This window comes from Cornus florida, unplaced genomic scaffold (genome assembly GCF_030987335.1).
Source record: "Cornus florida cultivar Cherokee Brave unplaced genomic scaffold, ASM3098733v1 CherokeeBrave_3.0.0_Hap2_Chr08, whole genome shotgun sequence".
NCBI lineage: Eukaryota > Viridiplantae > Streptophyta > Magnoliopsida > Cornales > Cornaceae > Cornus > Cornus florida.
The window spans coordinates 46386220-46410928 of NW_026775578.1; the positions used below are offsets into that span (position 1 = coordinate 46386220).

Sequence of the window (24709 nt, forward strand, 5' to 3'; positions counted from 1 at the left end):
GGAATACTTTTTCTTTTTTCTTTATTTCTTATAATGATTTTAAATTTTAACTCGGTTTGATAATAATTGATAGTTAAATATTTGACCATATTAAAAAAATTTACAATTTTTTTGTCTTAAATTTGTTCAAGATAATAAATTATTTTTTTAAAAAAAATATGTATAGCGGAGTGATTCAAACCGTGCCCGAACTCCCAAACGAAATTTAAATATATTTTTCAATTAATGGAATGAATTTAGAAAGAATTGTAATACTGATTACTTACATTAAATTACCTAATCAAATAAATTTTAATTGATTATTAAATAAAAATAAGTGAATTCCTTATTTGTAACATAACTAATACGGAGTAAATAAAAAATAATAAGTAATTCATTGGAACTAATCGTGCAACAATAATTTTCCATTTAGGAAAGGGTCCGTCCTGAATCCATCAACCAGATTGGAATGCTTGAATCCCTATTTGACCCGCTTGGAATGTGGGTATAAAATAGGGTTTTTCGGATTGCATCACCTGGTTCTGTTGGAGAAAAACCCTAGTTCAGTAGAAATGGAGACGCCCTCGCAGGAGCCCTAGCCCGAAGGTGCTGAAATCAAAGTGTGATCGAATCGGAATCGCAGGTAGACATAAACAATAGTTCAAAGCTCACACTCTCTCATGAATTTGAACAAGTACTCTCATGAATTTCATGTAAACTCTTGGTGGACGATCATGATATCTGTAGTCTGACTATTTAGATGGTAGTTTCTCATTTATAACAACTCATGATTTCTTGTTCCTTTTTTCAACCTGTTTTTTCAGAATATAATTTTGGATTTTATAGCATTGATTGCCAGTAAATTGAATATGGTGGTTTTCAATTGAAATTTGGATCCAATACTTGCTGATTAGACTATGAAAAGCTTCATCATTTTCTCATCTGATTAGTATTTGAATTTATATATATATATATATATATTTTATATTTTAAATCTTTTGGTGTTGTTGCTAAGTTAAGTTTTTGAGAGTCAGAGCATATAAAGAATGGCTTATATCCAATATGGTAGAAGTGTCCTCCGCCACGTTAAGACCATCAAAGACCCAACTCATTTTCAGAGCACCGAGAGTGTATTGCATCACCCATTGTTGTATGCTGGTCAAGGTGTTAGATACAGAAAATTGGAAGTTATTCTCACAACGGTGAGTATATTTAATTAAGGAGTTTCACTGTTGTTTGGTTTAATTTAGAGGCTTTTTAGTTTAAGAGTTATTGTTATTATTGTTGTTTTGATATATTCAGACAATAGACAAGCTCGGGAAAGCCGGCGAGACAGTGAAGGTTGCTCCGGGCTATTTCCGGAATCATTTGATGCCCAAGTTGCTTGCTGTCCCAAATATCGACAAATACGCTTATCTCATCAGTGAGCAGCGCAAGGTTCTTCCTCTATTGCATCGTACTAGTGCATTAGTTTTTATTTGATTGGCGCCCTTCCAAATTATAAGGTTTGCAAAGAAATGTACAGCTGAATTTTGAACATTATGTGTTTTTAAGTACAAATTTTATATTGACTGTCCATGCCGTATGTTTGGCGTACATCTATTGTTTTGCCATTTGTGATGATATATTGAAATTCATTTGAACTTGTAAGTGGGTAGTGAAAATTTAGTAAAACCATGCTTGATAATTTGGAAGTAGTTTTCAGATAGTACATTCTCATTGAGATAGCGAAGTCACAAGAGTACAATTGTTGTCACATGTTGTGAGTTCTATGTGTAGTAACGGGCAGTTTTGTTACTGTGGGACCTGCAGAGTTCATTAGAAATTTCACGCATCTATGAAGCAAATAGGTCATAACCTGCTGGTTAGACTAATGGGATCCTATGTATATTAATGACTTTCCTTCTTCTCTTATGATTTTCAAGATAAAAAGGGTCTTATCTGACAATTTTTTATACTATGTTAGCTATTTTTGCTCTCTCCCTTCCCTTCCTCCAGGTATATGATTCTGATATTGCTGTTCCAGTCTACCATCAGCAGTTTATTATTTTATATATTTCTATAGGGATATTGCTTAGCGTATGACCTCATAACTTGATTCACTTGGATCATTTTTCTGTACCTGGAAATTTATTATTATTATTTTTTTCTCTTTGGTTATTTAATGGCAATTGTTGAATCTATGCTTGTCATTTGTATGATCAGATTTACCAACCTAAGGAAGTTGAAAAGGTTGTTAAAGCAGTTCCAAAGACAGAGGCAGATACGATGAAAGAGTATCAAACAGCTGCAAACCGTCTTGGAAAGGCTAAGCTGGTTTGTATCCTATTTCAAAGCCCTTAGACAAAGTTCCATTTGATTTTTCTATATTAGCGTGGTCTTTATGGTTCTTTTTTGTTCCTCCATCCTGTTGGGTTCGTATAGGAGTGAAGCAGGTTTCTTGTTTCATGTTTGCTCAATGAAATAATCTATTATAATGTATAGTTCACTGTTCATATAAAAGTAGGTCTTAGTGCCTATCAAGTGTTCAAATTTAAAAGTTGGCCTTGGGCATATGAATTGAAAATATTGGAATCATGAGAACTGATTGGATTTCTTTTATTATTTTGTAATTATTGTTGTTCTTGAAGAGTGATGGACTAATGCCTGAATTTTAATTTGGGGAGTTTGAAAAAGTCTCTTATACATCCACAAGATATGTTCTATTACTTCTAATTATATCTTCTGACTTCTGTAGCCTTTCATTTAGGTTCTGAAAAGATTCATCAAGGTTGACAATGAATTGCGCTTACCAGTGACAAAAGATGAACTTGTAGCTGAGGTGCGGTCTCATTATTCTCTGTTGATTTTTCACAATTTTTTTTTCAGATTATTTATTCATATGAAAATCACAAAGTCCATGTGGGATAAACTATAAAGGAAAAGATGATGACGAAGATGAAGAACACAACAAAAGGATAACTGTGTATATATTCTTTTTTGTTTTAACTTTTTATGTGTGGTGTTTGAACTCCATATTTTTTCATTAGTAGTTTTCAGATCAGTTTTTAGTCATTTGTCCCTTTTTTGGGAGGGAGTGGGGAGGGAATGATTGGGCAAAGTGATAATCAAAGTAGGCTTTATATGATGATACCTGAAAAGATGTACTTTTATTGAAAATATGTAAAGATATGAGGATTTAGTGGTCATGGAAAAGGCAAAGTTGCTAGTAGAGGTTTTGGGAGTGGCAGTGGTGATATTGAAAATAATGGCAGCCCTAGTCCAGTGGTATAGCTGCGTAAGTCAGTCCAGAGGGAGACTTCATCGGAGTTTTTGGTGTTAGTGATGCTAAGTTTATTGCCGGTGGTTTGCGCTGGAGGATATTTTAGCTGCTGAAATCATCTAGGCAATCATGGTTGTAGATTTTATTGGAGATGAGGTACTGGCTGCTCCGTAGATGGAGTAGAGTGGTAGCGGAGCTGTCAGTTGTGGAGATGCTGATTGGTAATTCTTTTTGTTTCAACTAAAGATAATTCCTTTCGTATTTAAAAAGAGTACTTTCAAAGTTCAGCATGGTATTAGGGTTTGTTATTTTTTGTATTGCTTCCAATCTCCTTCCTAAAGTAGGAAAATATTTCTGAGTTGCTATTGTAACTGTGCCTAGTTTTGGATGATATAGAAGTGGAGAGTTTTCATTGTAAAAATATAAATGTTCAGTTATATACTGTAAAACAGCATTCCATTCAGGTTCATTACTTCATCAACATGTGGAAAATGTAAGAATGTACAAAATGGACAATTCATTGTGTTTCTTAATTAATCATTTTGAAGCCATTGGCCCTTTTACCATGTTGGTTTATAAATTGCAAGTTCCTTCTTTTAATATGTATAGTAAATTTGATTATTGTGCATAAGGGAACTTGTATCTGGATCAAAACAGATTTTATATATCCTTGTTGAATTCACGGCACTATTATAAATACTGCGGTCCACTGCAGTATTGGCTCCAGCCTCCACATGGGAGATTGCCTATTAGTGCTAGATTCTGACAAAATGACTGAAAATTTTGCTTCAATACTTACTAGAAATATTTTGCAGTCTGGAACAGTGTCCCCAGCCTCCATATAGGAGATTGCCAACACAAATAATCTTAGTGCATGTCCATGTCTTTTTCTTAATGGAAAAAAAAAAAAAAAAAGAATCACTTTTTGTGCTGTGAGATTCCGACAATCTGATTGAAATTTTTTCTTCAATATTCACTAGAAATTTTAAGCAGTCTGGAACAACTGTGCAAAGTTAGACTCTGTTATTTGACCATGTTTGTCTTGTCATTGTAGATGTAATCACAATACATTTAGATAATGCTTAAGAACATAAATTGATTTAGTACAACAGTTGTTTTGTTACTGATTTAGCTTTTTGTACTTGCATCAGGTGGCAAGGCAGCTTTGCGTGAGTATCGAGCCTGTACATCTGCATCTACCATCTCCTTTGTCATCTTTGGGGGAGTTTGAGGTGCCACTCCGCTTGCCAATGTCCATTCCTTTGCCAGAGGGGAAGCTACAGTGGGCTCTTAATGTTAAAATCCGGAGAAAATGAAGAACGATTTCTTAGTAATGGGCATAATGCTCCCATATGACGCTCGAATGACAATTTTGGCCTGAGCACTGAAAATTAAATTATTGTAGTGACGAAGCTAAATGCTTCTATTGTTGAACACATGATTGATGTACCCCCGTGATCTTGTATCCTTGACCAAATATGGATTTGTCTGATTAGATGTGGATTCTCTGAACTTAGTCCACAGCTTGTTTTGTGCCGAGTGCTTGTAAATAAAATGGGATCTTGCTGAAATGCTTAATGCACAGCAGGAACTACATGGAGGTTCTAGTGTGTATTCGCCGCAGTGATTAAAATGTTTACAGTACTTTGTTAGAGGCTAAAACTGTTTATTGAATGCCTTCTTAATGCATATAAAAGATACACCTCCATGTAAGGTTGATGTGGATTGAGTATGAGTTAGCCATCTTGAAAGGCCATTGTGCAGGGTTGCATCAGTCAATGTGTGATGACTCAAATATATATATATATATGTGTGTGTGTGTGTGTGTGTGTGTTTCCTGTAGAAACATTGATTGCTGAAATATTTAATTGAAAAACAAAGTCGGAGATCTGGCTTTGTTTTTCAATCACTTTGGACTGCCCGTGTACAGACACAGGGATTAACAATTTGATTCTCATAGGATGTTAATGCATTCTGGCATTGAAAACTAAGAAGGAAGTGTGTAACATTTTTTTATTTTTATGTCAAATGATAATTTGTGAACATATTTAAATAATGATATGTTCTTATAAATTTGGATCTTGAGATTGAAAGGTAAATAAATTAAAAATGCACAAAAAAAAAAAGAAAAGAAAAGAAAAGAAAAAAGAACGTACTATCCTCCCAAAAGCAGGTTAGTCCTAAGAAAAATCTCATGAGATAAAGCAGGTTAGTCCTAAGAAAAATCTCATGAGATTTGACTTCATTTGTGCTAGCTGGTCTTGAAAAATATGATGGAAAATATTTTCACTTTAATGCTTAATATGATAAAATCTTCAATAAAATGGTGAAATCATGTCATTTTAGTAAATATTACTGTGAACAAATTAAATCCAACTACATTATTTGCTTGTGTGTGGCAACATGTGTTTGAATGGATATGTACTATATGTCAATATTGCTTTTTGATTCCTTTATTATTATTATTATTTGGAACTTATTCCTATATAAAAAATGGAGGAAAAAAAAAGAAGAAAAAAGAAAAAGAAAAAATGAAGAAAAGAATAAAAAAAGAAAAAGAAGCCAACCGACCTACTGAGACGACAGACACTGGTCTTATCTTTTGGGCTTAAAATACACCGCCCTTCAAGTATTATGAACTCGTAATTTCGCGTCTTCTCTTGCGAGCTCCTACAATGGCTACTTCACTCCTCCACTCGCCCTCTTTCAACAACTTCAGGTACTAACTAAACAACCTCTCTCTCTGTCTATATATATATATAACACATATGTATACGTACACACACAAATACATAAAAAGAGGTGTATATATATACATGACAGAAACATTTTCTTACTCTCATAATTTTAATTTGCATTTCCAAGGGGTTTGTCAATGTGGGTTTATTATATCTTTGCAATTGGTTCTTTCGGGTAAATTGAATTCTAGTATGTACTCAGATTAGTGAACTTTGAATGTCAAATGAGTAAGTAGTCTCTGGAAAGCACTAATTACAACTGTAGAAGAGTTCCCCTATCCATCAGAGTACCATGTCGAGAAATAACTTTTACTTAAACATCTAAATTTTTGAATTACAGTATTATTGAAGGAGTCTTGGATTTTCAAGAGTTCTTTACTGAATCTCTTTTGTGCAAGCCATCCAAAAAAATATAAGATTTGGAATTATTAAGGGCTGTTTAATTTATAATGAGTGAGTTATTTGACAAATTAGCAAAACCATTTCACAATAATTTATGAATATAAGTGAACTTATGTTACATGGACTCGGTTACATGTCTCAAGCATGTGTATGTATCCACCTGAAGAGTAATAGAAAAAAGAAAGGAAAAATTAGAGAGGCTTTTAGAAATTGAAAATTTTAGGGGAACATATAGTATAATTTCACAAATATAGGAGCATAAAAATAAGAAAATATACATTGGGTGGGGCTGGGCAGGGGGGCAGCTGACCCCTGCACATTGGTTCCGCCCATGTATGTGATATAGTGATCAATATATGCATTTCACTCAGTTAAAGTAATAATATAATAGAATAGAATTATTAAATATGTTTACAGATACATGTCCAACTTAAAATGTCGAACATATCTCATACCCATGTCCAAATAACACGGGTACTTCAACTATGTTGGAAGAGTCCATGTAATATAGCAAGTGAAGAAACCCATGTTTACTCTGGTTAAGTATTGTTCGGCATCTAAAAGGGAGAGAGAGTTTATTGGTTTGATTCTTACCGTTGATACCACTAAAAACAAAAATGAGTGAAGAAAGGGATGCTTGATTAGAACTAGAGAAATCCCTTGTCATATTATTACTATTAGGATCATTTTGGGGCATTCATTAATTTTTCTCTTCCTAGTTTTAGCAACGGTGTTTTTGGTAATAATGAAGAATATATTTGTATTGAAGTATAAATTTTGTGTGTTGCGCCTCAGAATTTGAATGTTTTGTGAAATTTTGAGATTAGTTTAAGAATTCTTTTGCTTGGACCAGATCAGAAAAGTATGTGTGAACATGAATGTCAGTATGGTAAAAACATTTAAAATTCCATGTGAAATTGAAAATTCTGGAATGTGGATCACTTTGCCATGTGGAATGGGGACGGTAACATGGTGTTCACATACTTGAATGTAGTGCCTTTATATTAGTTGACTTAGTTTGAATATGGTGAGGTTGTAATAGCTGCATGAGGTTCTTTTCCTTTTGATTTCATTCTCACTTCGCTTGCTGTCCACCTTCTTTATGCTACTGGGCCCATAGGCTTTGGTGGGGAGAAGGTGTAGGGGTCGCTGGATCAAATTCTGGCAATGAGAACAAGTCTCGAGATGCCAAGAAGACAAGTAGTCGACCCTTGCGCAAACACAGGGTGCACGGGTCCGTCCCACCCTAAACTACCATTTCCTTAGCAAAGAAATGGAAAAATGAAGATATAGTATTTCTATAGTACATAAGTTTTCTATCACAATATTGAAATAAAGTATGTTAAAGTCTTGAACTAAGAGTATCTACAGTCTTGATTTGCTATGGTCATCATGTATATGCTATTTGTTCACGGATATTAGTTTTATTGATGAATTCAAAATGAGATAAGCAGGATCTAGGCCAGCTTGATTCATATTGAGGCCTAAAGCGATAACTTTAAAGAAAACATTTAAAAAAAATTAAAAAATTCAGTATATTAATATTAGTAATATTTAGTAAGTCTTTATATTTTAGAAAACTTTACTAATTAACCAATTAAAATGAGTCCAGAGAAAAAGAAGAAACTATATGATAACACAATTTTTTTTTAAAGAACTAAGAAAAGATGTGGGAAAAGAGAGAGATTTAAAGTAGAAGTCTATTAGTTAATTACTTAGTTCAATTCAATCTAAAAATGTATACTTTGTATTCAATTATATTTATCACTAACGAATGCAATCTAGAAAGAATCTAATTAATCATGTGTATATGTAGTCTTTCTGTTGAACCGTATTATCTATATGGGGCTTTCTATTGAGTGTTCTCCATGTGAGGCCTAAGGCATCCGTCTCAATCGATTGGTGTTCGAGTCAGTCCTGAGCACGACTAAGACTGGATATATGGAATGTGACTTTTAAAAAGTAGATTAAAAGTGGAGATGCAATGGAGATTATTTGTCGAGTGATATCTTACAGTGACTATTTGGCCTAGTTGGATTATTTACAGCAAGGGGGAGGTTGGATGTGATATTGTTGATAAAACTAAAACAAAATGGGTCAGTTGATGAGTGCTTTTGGCATATTGCATGATCAATGTATCCATTTCAAATTAAAAGTTAAAAGTATAAAACTTTTTTTAGACCAAGTGTGCTTTATTTGAAAGATGTTGGGCAGTTAAGAAATAGAATGTACATAAAATAAGCGTGTTCAAAAAGTGGATGATGGTAAGATCAGTAAGATTAATGGTGATTAAGTCAAAAAAAAAAAAAGAAATAAGAAAAAGAAATTGATAAATTAGCCAAAAACACACTTGTAAGAGAGTTATTGTAGCACCCATTGAGTAAGTTGAGAGAAAAAATATATATTTTTTTTTCTTTTTTTTTTTGATAAGTATGCTGAGCTAGGAAGCACGGACACTCCAAAATGGGCGAAGAATCCATGTCCGACGTGTGTCGGACACGGACACGCGTCGGACACTCCCCGACACATGTCAGACACGCCAAAAAACCTGTCTGGAATTTTTTTTATTTTTTTTGAATTTTCGGACACGGCACGGACACGGCATGGATACTCCGCGGACACGGCACGGACACTCCACGGACACGGACACGGACACGGCATGGACACTTCTGGAATTTTTTTTTTTGAATGCTGATATGTTCTTTTTTTTTTGTTTTGTACTACCCTTTTGGTATTGTAAATGGTAAAAGTCCTAGGTCAATTGATGGATGGGAATAGATGATAGTACACTGACTTGTTTTTGTATCTTTTTTAGGGACTAGCCTTTAGGTTTTTGTGAATGTTAAGTGCTAACAGTAAAGTCCTTAATGTTAAACAGTCACGAATGTTAATAGTCCTTTCTGTCTATGCTTTTGTATTTGGAGTAAAGTTGCAATGATGATTAAATGATACTAGTTATTATTCTAATGTCTTGTTTTTTATTTGGTTTTATAACTCTGCAACATTGTTCTTTTATAGTTTATTAGTTACGAGTTATGATTTGTGTTTTTTTTTCATTGTGAGGTTGATGAAAAATAGTAACACTCAGTAATTTTTAAAGTACCACATCATATATATATATATATATATATATATATATATATATATATACTATTCGCCGTGTCCGTGTCCTAATTTTTTTGTATTTGCCGTGTCGCCGTGTCGCCGTGTCGGTGTCGTGTCGTATCCGTGTCCGTGCTTCTTAGATGCTGAGAGAAAAAAGATTAAGATGGTTCAACCTATTTGTTGATTGTAGACTGTATCAGTGAGGAAGAATGACATAGTTCACAATAAGGGTAACGATAGGCAAAGGGTAAGACCGAAAGTAACATGAGTAAGGGAAGATATGTTAGATCTTTGTATTAGTATTGTAATTGAGGATAACAGTGTCAACAGGACATGATGACATAGATACAAGATATTTGTCAAAACGTTTTTTCTTCTTTCATGATTGGCGAAGAAATGGTGATGGATGATTGGGAAGGTGGATGTTTGTGAAAGTTTAGTAATTTTTTTTTTTGACATTTCCTTTTAGATCAGCTTCTTCTGATCCTTTACTGCAGTGCTTTTTCGTTCAAACGTTGTGTTTTAGTGGAGGTTGGCAATTATTGTTTCATTACTCGTTGCTCTTGCATGATTGCTATGTTTGGGTGAATAGTGATTTTCATGTGTTGGGCGCAACATGATCTTAAGGAGTCACAAGACTCGAAGGGTTGTAAATTCAAATAACACTTACATACTTTCTACATTACAAAAAAGATAATAATAAATAATTTCATACAAATTGGTGGGTAACTATCACCTGCTTCTGTATGTGTAATAGATTCACGGGTAGCTGTAATACAATTTAGTACGCTTTTGGGCAATGTTTTGTATATCGTGCCCAAGTATCCATATCCAGTGGATACTTCTCAGCCAATTCTTCGCATACAATAATTTGAATGATGGATGAATCTGGCCCTTAAGCATGCACCTATGCAACAAATGTACCCAAGTCCGAGTAACACAGTGGCCTTGGATAGAGCACGAAAGAGGATTTATATGGCTCGCTCTAAATAGTTTGGAAAAAACTTTGTTGAGTTGACTTACAAAATGCAGAGCTAATGTTTTAACCTTTTCTATGGTCAGTATTATTCCCTTTTTTCCCCTTTAATTGTTGCCATGTCTATGTGCATATATTCATAATTCAAGGTCATTTGATATTTGATTCTTCTGTTAGTTCTGTACAGTACAATATCATGATTTTATTTCAAGATGGCTTCATGGCTTTTTGGCATATTGGGTGTTCTTTAATGTTTCACACCTTAACTTTTCAGGACTGGTCAAGTTTGTCTGCACATGCACTCAAGCCAGTTGCAGAAGAGCATTGCGTCTTCCTGTTTTTATCTCCGAAATAGAAAATGCAACATGAAGCTTTACATGGTACCTATTACATCCAATTCCCGCCACTGTGTCTTGAGAGCTACATCTGGCTCATTAGAAGTACATGGCACCCAGGAACAAACTCAAGTTTCTTCTGGTGTTCTGGATCGAGACAACTCTCAGAGGTAGGAATTTAAGTGACCTGTTGAATGGCCATTTAGCTTATTCTATCACACACGCACACGTATTTGCAAATGAGCAAATCTATTCTCTAGACCAAGGTTTTTTGGAGTATAGTAGAATGTTCAAATAAACTAAAAGAGCTGTTTTCACTTATAAATAAAATTCATACTTCTTCACAAATAAATAAATAAATCAAAAGGCTGCTTTATAAACCTTTTAGAGTTGACTACATGAGTTCTATTTTGTCAATCCGGGCTGTGGAATATTACAGAATGGAATTTAATCGGATTAGTAACCAAGCAAACAAAGTATCTTTTAGTGAAGTAATCAAGCTGCTTTATTGTAGAATTCTTAGTATTTGTTTCTAAATGCTAATCATCATCATCCTAGCCTTTATCTCGCACATACTGGTTTGCAACATTAATTCTCTTTTTCCACTCTTTCTATCATAAGCCATATCTCCTACTAGATCAATTTTTTAATATTCATTTGGTAATACTAACTCTCTGTTAATTCCTTAGAAAATTGCTTCCTCTATTATGGGCTTTCGTGTTGGAGATGTTGATGTGCTATGTAGCTTTGTTGAACCAACTTTTAAATAAATGTTGATAACCACCAATTTGGTGAAAATTTTGAATCCTCAACTTTAGTTTATCATCATGAGCTGCTGGTTTATATCTTGGCAAGCTTCAGACTTATGTTGAACTTGTATGTGCTATGCTGGTACACAGGGCAAATTTTCTTTCCCGAGGTTGTTGAATCCGCTATTGCTTTAATGTCTGAACTTTTTATGTATTATATATTATGAGGATTTAGTCTCAGCATTGATCTAAGAAAATCAGGACAAGTACTGGTTGAGTCAGATTAATTAATGTTTCGAAAGCAATAAGCTCTTTTAAGTTTCATGATTGAAAAATATCTGTGATAATGTATAGCTTTAGCAGGTCTGAGGAGTTGCATGGCATCTCAACGCTCCCCTTGGATGATATGAATGATTTTGAAAGACAGCTGGAGGAGTTATTTGAAGAAATCAAAACTATGATTAGGATGGGGAACAAAAATGAGGCATTAGATCTACTTAAAGCAAATTATGAAGGTGTGAAAGAACAGATGGATGCAGGTTCTAGGGGCATAGAAGAGGCTGCTATTCTTGACACCATAGCCTTGGGGTACATGGCCATTGGGGACTTCAAGATGGTTGGATCCTTGTTGGACATGGTAATGTCTTATTTAAGTAATTTGAGACTCAGAATATGTGTGTGTGTGAGGCTGTCCCCTTTCATTTACTTTGTTACTATCCGTAGAACTTATTGGTGGGGCGGTGATTAATCAAAACAATGCCGCCATACTCATTATTATATTGACATGAAGATTCTAGTAGATCAATGCTAATTTATATTATTGAAAAGAGAGAGGAGAGTTTATATCCTATTGTCCTCTATTTCGTTTTGATTATATTAACTTTTAGTTGATAAATTTCTTTATTGGGTCATTATATTTGCAAGTAGCTTATATGCTAAAATAGATACAGGTGTGTGTGTGTGTGTGAGAAATATCTTTTGTGCCACCTTGAAGTTCTACCATCAAATTCTATATTTTAGAGATTTTTTTTTTTCATGGATATGTACAATTTGGTCTATTCTTGTATATATTACTGAAATTAAGCTTTTGGCTATTCAAACTTGACAATTTGGTCTATTCTTGTATATATTACTGTAATTAAGCTTTTGTCTATTCAAACTTGCCATCTTGTTTGGAAACTTTATGTTTCTACTTAAGATATTCTTTCTGAGCAAAATTTTTCCTCTTTTTCTTTACATATTCGTGGACTGCCAGCTGAATGAGGTTGTTGATGGTTTAAAAGGTGATGAACCTCTTCTGGATTCAATACTTACACATATGGGAAGTATGTATTCAACCTTGGGGAAATCTGAGAAATCCATGCTTGCGTACATGAGAGTTCTTGAAATTCTAGAGAGAGTATATGGTATGTGTAATCTTTGAAAAATTTACTGTTCTGTAGTATTTTTTGTAGTTGAAAGTGGCTGTTCTAAATCTTCTACAGTAACTTGATTTGGCTGATCTGCCAGTGTTGGCAGATCCCTGGTTCATGATTTGAAAGAATTGATTAAAATGCAATGTTAATTCCAAATGCACTTTGCTAGACATGCTGCTTGCTGGATATTTTACATGCTAATAAATTTGTGTCAATGTTACTATTACATTATTATTGTATACAATTCAAAAGTTCGTACCACAGTAAGTGGATACTAAAATCCGCATTTAAATAATCCCTGGAAATATTGCCATTGAGATTAGGTATGATTCTAGTGGTTTTCCTTGACAACTATAACCAACTTGAAGTTCATTATGCTATAGTTAGATATGGGGCAGCTAGGAAACAACATTTGTATATAGTGAGTGCGAATGTTAAGATGGATGTGCGGTAAGACTAAAAGGGATAGAATTAGAAATGATCACATTTAGGAGATGGTTGGTGTATCACCAATTTGAGATAAAATGAGAGAAAATCGGTTAAGATGGTTTGGACATGTGCAAAAGAAGACCTTTAAGTGCGCCTGTTAGGAAATGTGACATAGTTCACATTGAGGGTAATACTAAGGGGAAGTGGGAAGAGGAAGACCGAAGTTAACGTGGGTAGAGTTAGTAAAGAAAAATATGATAGCATGTGGATTGACTGAGGCTATGGCCTTAAATAAAGCGGAATGGAAACATCGGATTCATTAGGTGACTCCAAGTAATTGGGAAAAGGCGTGGTTGTTGTTGTTGTATACCTAGGAAGCATGGACACTCCAAAATGGGCGAAGAATCTGTGTCCGACACGGACACGAGTCGGACACGCCCCGACACGTGTCGGACACGCCAAAAAACGTGTTTGGTGTTTTTTTATTTTTTTTGAATTTTCGGACACGGCTCGGATATTCCGCGGACACGGCACGGATACTCAGCGGACACGGACACGGACACGGATACAGCACGGACACTTCTGGAATTTTTTTAATTTGTTTTTTTGAATGCTGATATGTTCTTTTTTTTGTTTTGTACTACCCTTTTGGTATTGTAAATGGTAAATGTCCTAGGTCAAATGATGGATGGGAATAAATGATAGTACACTGACTTGTTTTTGTATCTTTTTTGGGGACTAGCCTTTAGGTTTTTGTGAATGTTAAGTGCTAATAGTAAAGTCCTGAATGTTAAACAGTCATGAATGTTAATAGTCCTTTCTGTCTATGCTTTTGTATTTGGAGTGAAGTTGCAATGATGATTAAATGATACTAGTTATTATTCTAATGTCTTGTTTTTTATTTGGTTTTATAACTCTGCAACATTGTTCTTTTATAGTTTATTAGTTATGAGTTATGATTTGTGTTTTTTTTTTCACTGTGAGGTTGATGAAAAATAGTAACACTCAGTAATTTTTAAAGTACCACATCATATATATATATATATATATACTATTCGCCGTGTCCGTGTCCTAATTTTTTTGGATTTGCCGTGTCGCCGTGTCGGTGTCGTGTCGTATCTGTGTCCCGTATCCGTGTCCGTGCTTCTTAGTTGTATACTTAGATTTTGATTGAAATGTATTAATCTAAGGGGCATTACCCAATTCTGGTTCTGTTCTTGGTACAACAGGGCCTTGGTCAGCGGTGAAGTATTATTGACCTTGAGATTGATGTTGTTAACTTTTTCTCATGTAGATTTGTTAAGCTATTGTTTAGCTTGAAAATAGTTTTGTAGATGTAACCCTAAAAGTAGTACGGACTTCCTTCTTGGAAAATTAATAATTACAATAATATGACAATTCATCAATGATGAGCGGGAAGTTAATTTAAATTCATAATCAATTTAATTTTCTTCTGTTGCTTCTGATTTGGCTAATGATGCTTGCAAATGTTATTATAATTTTTCACTGATTTAGCTAATTTGATGCTTGCAAATGTTAGTTCAAATTTTCATGAAGAAGTGCAAAGATTCATATTATGATTCGCTTTAAGTTATACTTCCAGGTGAAGAGAATGATTTTACCATACTTCTCATTCTCATTGTTCAAGAAAGCTAAAAAAACTGTATCTTCTCAACTCAGCTCAACAAAAGTTTCAAGTCCAAATTCCTTTCGCTTCAAATGACTACATGAATTCTTTTTCATTTATGTCTGTCTTGGGTTAGGCACCTTTTGTTTGCAACAAAATGTTTCCCTTTACTGGTTTAGTCATAACTCTTTGTTAGACATAAGAGAACCATCTTGGGTCCAGTGAAAAGTCCCCATATTTAGATAGAACTATCTGCCGTTTCAACTCTATAAAAGAATATTGGTAATTGAATCAGCATTAAATTGTAATGTCAAATAATGCTTTTTGGATGTTTAAGAAGATTTAACATTAAATTTTGACCACCTTTGTGTTCAATTTGGGCCGCTTTGTTGTACTCAAATGATTTATAATCTTTGAATCCTTTCAATTTTTTCAGCAATGTGAAAGGGAATGAAATGTAAATTCTACTGCAATTGTTTAATTGGAGTTTCTGCTCTGACCTTTGCAAATTGTGCTGAATTTAAATTTTATTTTTCATAGATTGGGTCCATTATTTTTTATTTTGAAGGAGCATTTTAGCACTAAATTGTTCTGTTGATCAACATTTGTTCTAGCTCTTGCTAGTGCCAAAATATCTGTTAGTATTTCCTTTAGTTAGGCAATATTCTGAAAGATGCAGTTTGATGATTGAATTTTTAATTTTTTTTTTGGTAGGGAGTGATAGTACTTTTCTCGTCACTCCATTACTAGGCATGGCAAAAGTACTTGGTTCTGTAGGAAAGGCCACAAAAGCAATAGAATCATATCACCGTGCAATTGCTATATTGGAATTGAGTAAAGGTGCAGAAAGCGAGGATTTGGTAGTACCTTTATTTGGCCTTGGCAATCTTTTAATCAAGGAAGGAAGAGCTTCTGATGCCAAAAATCATATTGTTAGGTGACTTTGCTTTTGCATATTCCTTCTTCTTCTACTTTCTTTTTTATTTATTTTTTTGCCTTGGGTTCTATGGATTTATGCATTCAGACAGTTAACCTTCTTCTTCCCCCCCCCCCCCCCCCCCCGCCTTCTCTTTCAAATGCAGAATTTTGAACATATATAAAAAGTTATATGGGGAGAATGATGGAAGAGTTGGAATAGCTATGTGCTCCCTAGCCAATGTGAAGTGTGCAGAAGGTGAATATTGCAGTTTTCTTGGTTTGCAAATGTTTTCTTCTCATTATGCTATAATATAATATGATATTACTTATATTTCTTACATTAGATCATTACTTCAGTGTGTTTCTCAACCTGTCAACCTTAAGTGGTGAATGGTAAACAGCACAAAATTTGTACAGGGTCAAGAAATATCTCCAATTATATTGACAATTGTTCAGCCTGATATTATGGATAATAAAAATGTAAAGGTGCTAAACAGTTTATTTATAAATTTGATACCTCTTTTCATTTTTTAGAATGGTTTATATGCTGCTTTTGCAGGGAATGCGGATGAAGCCATAAATTTATACAGGAGTGCGCTTCAGGTTTTCAAGGATTCAGGTTTTATGGAGTTAGATGACAACGTAATGGAGAAAACAAGGATAGATTTGGCAGAATTACTTCATGCAGTAGGAAGGTAAAGCTATTTATTTTATTTCATTTTAATTTTATAATTTGGTGTATTTTCTTTCTCTATTTATCATTACCGAAATATTAAGGAACCCCCAGTGTGCTTTGACTATCACAAGTTAACAATCTATCTTTGCTGAACAGCAAGACACAGGCTGAGAAGGATTGAGATGTTTTTCATCATTTTATCACTAGATCTCTTAATGGGTTACTTTATTTTGTGAGTTCAAGTTGATAGGTTAATTCTGAAGTGGTTACGTCCTATAATTGCTCTCCCTGAGCCTATGATGCAATTCTTGTTTCTTATTATTTTGTGAATATGCAACTTTTAGTTTTATTTTTTCTACAAAAGGACCCCTAAGTGGACTGCAATTGCAACTTCTTGTGAGGTCTCTTGACTTCTCTAACCATTTGTCTGTTACAGAAAAAATGAGATTTAAATACATTTACTTTGAAAAACTAGTACTTTGTACTTTTGAAGGTGGAGATCAATCTTTGAGCATGCTAATTGAGGTTATGAGTTTGATTAATTACCTAAATTAGTTGAGCTGAGACTACATGTGAATTTGCAGCAGAATCTGCTAATTTTAAACCAAGCTATTATTTTGGACATTATGGGGTTGCAGTTGCTGTAGCGAAAACATCATTATCTAATAATAGTCTTATTTGCTTTCAGAGGAGAAGAAGGCCGTGAGCTTCTTAGGGAATGCTTGTTGATTACTGAGAAATATAAAGGAAAAGAACATCCCAGCTCAGTTGCTCATCTTATAAATCTTGCAACCTCCTATTCACGCTCCAAGGATTTTGTGGAGGCTGAACGCCTGCTGCGGACAAGTTTACAGATCATGATGAGGACTGTTGGTCCTGATGATCAGTCCATCACCTTCCCTATGTTACATCTTGCAGTTATTCTCTACAAATTAAAGCAGGATGAAGAAGCTGAGCAACTTGCCCTGGAGGTTTTGCGCATCCGTGAGAATGCATTTGGCAAAGAATCTCTTCCAGTTGGTAAGCTTGTGTTGCCTTTTGTTTTATGTTGAAATGAATTATCCTTTTGCCTTTCTGTTGGACCTGATTGTGTATTCCATTACCCTGTATACTCGAATTAACATGGACTTTGAATTTTGAGTACCAACTGAAAATGCAATATATCAGGGAAATTAGTGTTTGGCATTTTCACGGTTTTTTTATTCATGGCGAATTTCGCTATTATCATATCCAATTTTGTTAATTATATCTGAACCCATTGCTAGTTTTAACCATGGTTATTTGATATCTGTGTTGCCTCAGTAGCTTCTTCATAAAACCCCATCACTTGAATAAGGCTTATCTGCAACATTTATTTATTAATTTTAATAAAATATTCATTTTGGTCACTGCAGGGGAGGCCCTTGACTGTTTGGTGTCCATTCAGACTAGATTAGGGAAAGATGACCAGGAATTACTGAAGCTGCTTCAGAGGGTTTTGAGAATTCAAGAGAGAGAGTTGGGCAATGAGAGTTTGGAGGTTACAGAAACCCTAAAAAAGATTGTGTTCTACTTGGATAAACTGGGGTTGAAGGATGAGAAATTTCCTCTACAAAGAAGATTGTCTCAGCTTAGAAACAGATACAAACAAACGGTTCAGTATTAGTAACACTATACACAAACAAATGCCCTTGTACTCCGCACAGTGGTAGAATTTGGAATCTGCCTAATTTATTTATTTATTTTTTTCTGAGAGAATGAAGGCAACATGTGCTATTCCTGAGGTGCTTTGGCCTTGCCCTTGCTCATGGTTACATTTCCAGTTCCCATGTTTTTTCTCCCTTCATGGCTGGGATTTCTCCCTACGGGGCAGTATTTGTTGCTATGCTCGGCTGTTATCGGTTTTGTGTGGCTTCATGGTGCCAAGCTTGCTGGCTCTGGCTGTTTTGCGTCTCTACGGTGGTAGATTTTAGCTGGTTTTGGCTTCTTTTATTTTGTTGCCTTTCTGGCTTCTTGGCCTTTGTTAAATGTATGGCCTTTGGGGTTTCATTCCCCTTGTAAATTTGTATATTATGTTGTTTTATACATTATTTATTTACCTAAATAGAAACATTATATCCTTCTATTGGAAGTAAATGTCATGACTGGGACATTTATCACCTGATAGTCAGGTAGATGTTAAAAGACTTCTATTTCTGTAACATGCTGAGTAAACCATATAAAGTCCATGTATTCTTCTATTAAAAAAAAGGATATAATGAGTCGATAATATTTCACCAATAGTGTCCAATGATTTGTGTCCCATCAAATAAACTAATGTTTGACTTAGGGTACGCACCTATCGACCCAAATCATTTCTAATGGGTTTAGAAAATATAGGACTAAATTGAATCATTTCATTAAAGGAATCCAATCGAATCAAACATCGATTCGTTTCGGTTTTACTGTTCTTTTTCTTTTTATATTTAAAATTTAAATGCACAATAATAAACCACATTCAAAATTACTAATATATTTATTTTTCTTATTTTTGAAATTTATATGAATCAGTGAACATCTTCATAATTGTTAATAGTCTAATATATTTAGAATTATTAATTCAACAACAAACACCACAATTTATAAAACGAGCAACATTAGGCCACTCTAGAATTATATTATATTATATGTATAATTTAATATATATATATACAACTTAACGGTTTGGTTCTATTCAATTGTAAATGATTTCAAACCGTGATCAAATTGTATTTTTACGGTTCTATAAATTTAGAGTCATGATCAAACCAAACCGCTAATAAACCGAACCAAACTAACCGGTCCGGTTTGAATTTTCGGTTTCACTGAATATACTTTGACTCACCAAAATTCATAGAAAAAAACAATAAATAAATATATATATATATATATATATATATATATATATATATATATATTACTGAAAAAAATGAAAAAGAAAAAAACAGGCTTGACTGACCATATGGGTTGGTTTTAAATCTACATGTTGCCCTAACGGGTCTCCTCGTTCCTTTTTCTACGGGGGAGAGAGAGAAGAGTGAGTCGGTGAAGGTTTGGATTGGGCGCTAGACATGACAACATATGGCCAAACTCCTCCCTCCCAGTGGGACTTCAGCTGGTTAGTCTCTCTCTTACTCTCTCTAAGTCTATGTTTTTAACGGTATATTTTTGAAGGTTTGTATCGGCTTTATACATTCTTGCTTTATTATTTTTGGATTGTACACATGGGGGTTTTCAATTTTTCTGGTCCATACTCGTCATTTTGGTTAGGGTTTTCAACTTTTCATAGATTATTAAGTGATTTATCTGTTTATACTGTTAGATTATATATCTATTTCATTAGTTTCATTTGCTTCTTAGCTTCTTTCATTTTTTTTTATTTTTTTAATTTTTGGGTGTTTTTCTACGTATATAATTATTGAAAGTTCTAATTTTTGATTAAAACCAATTGTAAAGTTCCATTCACACCAGTCAACGCAAATGCAGAAGAAAACATAAATTACTGAGTAGGGTGCTACAATCATAATAGAGAATGTTGTATAACTATTATTGAGTTGAAGATTATTTGAATCCCTTGCACCTAAAAAGATTCGAACCAATTGGCCAACAGCTAACAAATTATGCAATTCAAAGTATGATTGGTTGAAGTATTTATCAAAAAAAAAAAGTATGATTGGTTGAAAAGAGTTATTAATGGTTTTGCCAAGTAGAGATGGTGTGATAATCTATATTATGAGAAGATTGTCTGCAGGATAAACTCGGTGTTTATATCTTGAAATGGGATGAAGTGATGAACCGTTCTTGGCAGATGAAAACCTAGCTTATCCACAAATAAATCCAATTGATTGATATAACAGAGGTTTTTTCTTTTTTCATGCATTTGGTTTGGTAAGTTCATGTTGGCAGAATTATAGTATAGCCAACTAGTGGCCATAAATTGAAATATAGTAATTTTTAGTATGATTAGCTACTACTTGTCACCACACAGGTAGTGAAGTGTAGTGGTACTTACTTACCTTCCAAAGTAGAAGTTCAAGGGTTTACGTTCGCTGTAATGTTTTGGGGTGGCATCAGGCCATTGGCTTCTATTTTTAGCTTGTCTGGTCTCCTTTGGCACATGATAGCAAATTCTATATTCAGGATTGTTATGCAAAATGGAAATATATTTGTAATATCGATGAAACATAAGCTATTAACAGGAAGTGGTCATGATAAAATTTGGAACTATTATTGTTGATCTTGGCAAAAATATATTAAGATTGAATCTGAGCGGTAAAATGCTTTTCCTACAAGAATCTATACTTTAATCAATAAAGTAATGAAATACAATTCCAAGGAACTGTGGGGAATTGGAGGTATAATTTGTTTTATTAATTAATTAATTATTATATATTTTTTGTAATTTTCTTTTCCAAAACCAAGGCATGGTGTGCTTGTTCATTTCTTTTCTTGTTAACTTGATGAAAGAATTTTGTTTGCAGTGACTTGGAAGTAGATTATGAGTCCGAGGAAACTGCTCGGATAGTATATTCAGCTTTGGCTGTGGATAAAGAGGTGATGTTCCATGATGCTCAAGCTATCTTTGCCCATGAGTAGTTTCTGATTAGATTCGTAACAAGTTTTTTTAATTTAACTGCAGTTGCAGCCGGACAAAGTGAAAAGGCAGATGTCTGTCTCTGATGGGAAGCTTTCTGTGTGAGCTCCTTTTCTGTGACAACCACTAGTTGGAACTTTATTCATTCAAAAATCAGTTTTAATGTTTTTTTGATAAGCAAAAATCAGTTCAATATTCTTTTTGCTGAAAAAACATTATTTGATTAGTATATAGATATACCATAGATTGGATTCCTTTGAGATGTTATGGAAGAAATATCTGTAAATAGGACAAAGGTCTTTGACATGCTTACATTATTCTGATATTCATTTTGTTCGAAATATCTGGAAGCACACCCGAATTTGTTGTCCGTATTTTTTTTTTCCTTAAGTAAATTTGGAAAATTTTATAGATAAAATAATTGTACAAAGCACTAAGCAAAGACATTCCTCTGCATTACAACTTCATAAAGAGAACATAACTCAAATGCGTCACAAAAAAACAGGAAAAGGACATAGACTAGCAAGGAATAAAGTGAAAGGATCAGCTGTGGATAATTTCCCTGAAGTGTGCAGCCCTGAGTATCCAAAACCTCCCGCCAAATAGATCTAGCAATCTCCACAGCTGTCTTAGATATCTGTTGATGCAACCTTGTGTTTCTTTCTGTTCTGATGTGCCATACTGTTGTTGAATTTTTTTGGCATCGGCCTTGGAATGAAACTTGCTAACAGCAAACCAGTCCACTAGCTGAATGAAATTTGTTTGTCATTGTCATTGTCATTGTCACACCAGAATACTGTAGTCTGTAATTAAAGGGAAAAAAAAAAATATTTTGTATTCTTGATTTGTATTTTTGGCAGGAAAAGGCATTTTCAAAATATGGGAAAGGAAAATAATAATCTGATTATTTAATCTTCCTATTTACAATATAATTACTGCGTAAATCACTGTTGTCATGTAATTCCATGGTACTATTATTTGCCCAGAGGCAAGCGCCTTCTGTATGCCTTTGTTTTAGTATTAAAAATCTTGCTCTGATCTTTAAGGGTCTAATATTTTCTTGTTTTCTCTATCTCTTCACTCATTTTGGTACAGGCGTTTCGAAGCGGTTGAGGCAAGATTTCTTCGTGCATCATTTAGCGCTTTTGTAGACGTTCTTACACTTGCCACAAAGACAATTGAAGCATTCGGTCAAGGAATAAAATTGTGACATCCTTAGTAGAATTTCATGGAATTACTGGTTTCTCCATCATTTGAGTTGTAATTTGAACTAATATTCCCCCTTTATAAATTAAGCTCTGGCTGCGTCGTGGCTTTTTGGTTCATATCTAGATGCTCAATTGCTTTTCTAGAGGCTATGTTATAATTTTACTGTATTTCATCAACTCTTTGTTTTTTTGAATCATGAATGAATTCAGAAGGGAAATTTTTTTCTTTTTTTTTTTTTTCTTTGTTTTTTTTTTAATAATGATCTAGCCAAAACAGGTAAGAACTTTTTATATGAAAAACCAACTGGACAATCCATTACATGCTTAAAAAATCAAGATGAATTACAATGTGAACTCTTTGTTTTTTTGAATCATGAATGAATTCAGAAGGGAAATTTTTTTCTTTTTTTTTTTTTTCTTTGTTTTTTTTTTTTTATAATGATCTGGCCAAAACAGGTAAGAACTTTTTATATGAAAAACCAACTGGACAATCCATTACATGCTTAAAAAATCAAGATGAATTACAATGTGAACTTCATATTAGAAATCATGAAAATCTTACGCTAATTGCTCATACCATTACATCGCCTAGAAAACAAATTAAAGAATGATTCGCAAGCATTATATTGACAATGTGGTGGCGCCAATATTCCCACAAGGACGAAGAGTATTAGAGTACGACTGGAAAAGCACATTCTCCCTACATCCGTGATGACATATTTCTTTAGCCCTCTGATGCCTCTCTCCCCTTAAATCATAAGAATACACCTTTTGTGCCGTCGCTATGAGCAGAGAGCTTCCGTTCACTACTGTAAATCCGGCAACAGTAAGATCCGATTCCATCATCCCCATAGCTCCTACTCTAATTTTCATAATCCGAGTCCACGAGCTTGTATCAGAATCACCACTCCACACCCATGCAGAGAATGTTCCCTTAAGCAATTGAATCAAACAAATACTAGTGTTCGTCCCGCTTCTCCATTTAAAGATGCAAAGTTTGCAGCTCCAGTCATGCACACCCTTCCTCGCACTCTTTGGTATTGCTAAAAACTTGGATTTCCCACTCTGGATGTCATATGACACTACATAAGGCCAGTAAAAGGAACTGCCCTTCTTTAAATAAGGAGAACAATCTGAAATGTAGTTGATGGTGCCGTTGTAGCACACTGGCATGTCAAATTCCATCTCTCTAAACCCGGTAACCATCTGTCCCATCTCTTTCCACGTCCCTTCTCTATATGAATAGATTTTGAACTTGGAGTTTGAAAAATCTTCTGGTGCCTCCAAGTCCATTGCCATCAACGTATAACTATCGTGAGAGAACTCGGATGGCAGAGCAATATCGTTGCATTCGAACACGATATTTAGGTCACAATCTGTGTATGATCTTAAGCTTTCCGGGACAGGAATGGAAAGCCATGTTTGAGTGGCCGGATTGCAGATGAACAATTCCGGTTGCCGGTTGTTCAAATTTCTTCCACAGACCAAGCCGTTGCTCGATGCTAGAACCCGACCGTTGTGTGAAAAGAACTCCTGAGGCACGCCGAGCGTGGAGTCCTCGCCATAGACGGAATGCAGTTCTGTTATGTCCTTGAAACCCTGACAAGATTTTGGCTGAATGAAGAACCCCGAATCCCCCTTCGCCGCCATGTTTTGAACTTGTTTTTTGATGAACAACTCTTCGGATGCAAGTTCGTTGCATGTTTTGCTTACTGATTTGAACTTACAGATTGCTTTTGCGGGTAACCATGACCATATCTCGTACAACTCTCCGTTGAATGACATGACTTTGACCTCAAATATTAATAACAGGAGAGAAAAAAAAGAATGAATACTCTGTTTGATAAGCTCAAAAGAGGGTATGAAGAGGATGAAAAGAAGGAACAGTGGAATTATGCAGAGAGTGGCTATATGTGAACTGTGAAGCTTATTTGTTCTATACATGTCCTTATATATAGTAGATTCTAATAAGGAACATTCCTAATTGGAGAAGGAATGTTAAAGTCCAATATAGGAAAGTTCCATTTATGACCAAAAATGTAATTCGTTCCCCTTGCTTAGTCTCATTCGCGTTCGGATGAGTCCTCTGTCCCGTCGGATTCACCCTGATTAGCCTCTTATTCGGGCTCCAGGAATGCAGTCAAGTTCTACCAAGTAAAGAGTGATAGTGAGTATACATAGATTAATCCTAGTCCATCAAGGATACTAATACTTGGGTCACAAGGAATTAGGGTTACTGTTATGATATAGGTAGATATATACATGTGTGTGTGTGTGTGTGTGTGTGGATACACATAAA

At 34.5% G+C, this 24709-nt stretch overlaps 4 protein-coding genes across 6 annotated transcripts; 3 read left to right on the forward strand and 1 right to left on the reverse strand.

Annotated features, from left to right (window-relative positions):
• The first annotated feature begins 467 nt into the window (after positions 1-467).
• On the forward strand, positions 468-4855 carry LOC132271593 (uncharacterized). Of its 2 annotated transcripts, none has more exons than XM_059773027.1 (6): positions 468-622; positions 1014-1181; positions 1282-1416; positions 2185-2295; positions 2729-2800; positions 4393-4855. In XM_059773027.1, exons 2-6 carry the CDS (start codon positions 1026-1028, stop codon positions 4555-4557), a joined length of 639 nt encoding a protein of 212 aa, XP_059629010.1. In that variant the 5' UTR covers positions 468-622; positions 1014-1025; the 3' UTR covers positions 4558-4855. The 2 variants fall into 2 exon arrangements, with proteins under 2 accessions (XP_059629010.1, XP_059629011.1); XM_059773028.1 differs by having other exon boundaries at positions 497-622; positions 1000-1181.
• Positions 4856-5653: 798 nt separating this feature from the next.
• On the forward strand, positions 5654-18715 carry LOC132271592 (uncharacterized). 2 transcript variants are annotated; one of them, XM_059773025.1, is made up of 9 exons: positions 5654-5960; positions 10737-10967; positions 11901-12183; positions 12802-12952; positions 15732-15954; positions 16100-16191; positions 16495-16630; positions 17300-17631; positions 18006-18715. In XM_059773025.1, the coding sequence occupies exons 1-9, from the start codon at positions 5917-5919 to the stop codon at positions 18254-18256; spliced, it is 1743 nt and encodes a 580-aa protein (XP_059629008.1). In that variant the 5' UTR covers positions 5654-5916; the 3' UTR covers positions 18257-18715. The 2 variants fall into 2 exon arrangements, with proteins under 2 accessions (XP_059629008.1, XP_059629009.1); XM_059773026.1 differs by having other exon boundaries at positions 5658-5960; positions 11910-12183.
• An 853-nt stretch (positions 18716-19568) lies between these two features.
• LOC132271594 (uncharacterized) lies at positions 19569-22527 on the forward strand. Its single transcript, XM_059773029.1, has 4 exons — positions 19569-19726; positions 21090-21162; positions 21248-21303; positions 22298-22527. The coding sequence occupies exons 1-4, from the start codon at positions 19680-19682 to the stop codon at positions 22410-22412; spliced, it is 291 nt and encodes a 96-aa protein (XP_059629012.1). The 5' UTR covers positions 19569-19679; the 3' UTR covers positions 22413-22527.
• A 504-nt stretch (positions 22528-23031) lies between these two features.
• Positions 23032-24060, reverse strand: LOC132270177 (uncharacterized). The gene has a single exon (XM_059771376.1). It carries the CDS (start codon positions 24058-24060, stop codon positions 23032-23034), a length of 1029 nt encoding a protein of 342 aa, XP_059627359.1.
• Positions 24061-24709: the final 649 nt, after the last annotated feature.

Bases quoted from the DNA above. Each gene is read 5' to 3' on its own strand.
- LOC132271593 (XM_059773027.1), top strand. From the start codon at position 1,026: ATGGCTTATATCCAATATGGTAGAAGTGTCCTCCGCCACGTTAAGACC. The intron at 2,296-2,728 runs GTTTGTATCCTA...CCTTTCATTTAG, and splicing joins GTCTTGGAAAGGCTAAGCTG to GTTCTGAAAAGATTCATCAA. The intron at 2,801-4,392 runs GTGCGGTCTCAT...TACTTGCATCAG, and splicing joins AAGATGAACTTGTAGCTGAG to GTGGCAAGGCAGCTTTGCGT.
- LOC132271592 (XM_059773025.1), top strand. From the start codon at position 5,917: ATGGCTACTTCACTCCTCCACTCGCCCTCTTTCAACAACTTCAG. The intron at 12,953-15,731 runs GTATGTGTAATC...TTTTTTTGGTAG, and splicing joins AATTCTAGAGAGAGTATATG to GGAGTGATAGTACTTTTCTC. The intron at 16,631-17,299 runs GTAAAGCTATTT...ATTTGCTTTCAG, and splicing joins TTACTTCATGCAGTAGGAAG to AGGAGAAGAAGGCCGTGAGC.
- LOC132271594 (XM_059773029.1), top strand. From the start codon at position 19,680: ATGACAACATATGGCCAAACTCCTCCCTCCCAGTGGGACTTCAGCTG. The intron at 21,163-21,247 runs GTGATGTTCCAT...ATTTAACTGCAG, and splicing joins CTTTGGCTGTGGATAAAGAG to TTGCAGCCGGACAAAGTGAA. The intron at 21,304-22,297 runs GTGAGCTCCTTT...ATTTTGGTACAG, and splicing joins TCTGATGGGAAGCTTTCTGT to GCGTTTCGAAGCGGTTGAGG.
- LOC132270177 (XM_059771376.1), bottom strand. From the start codon at position 24,060: ATGGCGGCGAAGGGGGATTCGGGGTTCTTCATTCAGCCAAAATCTTGT.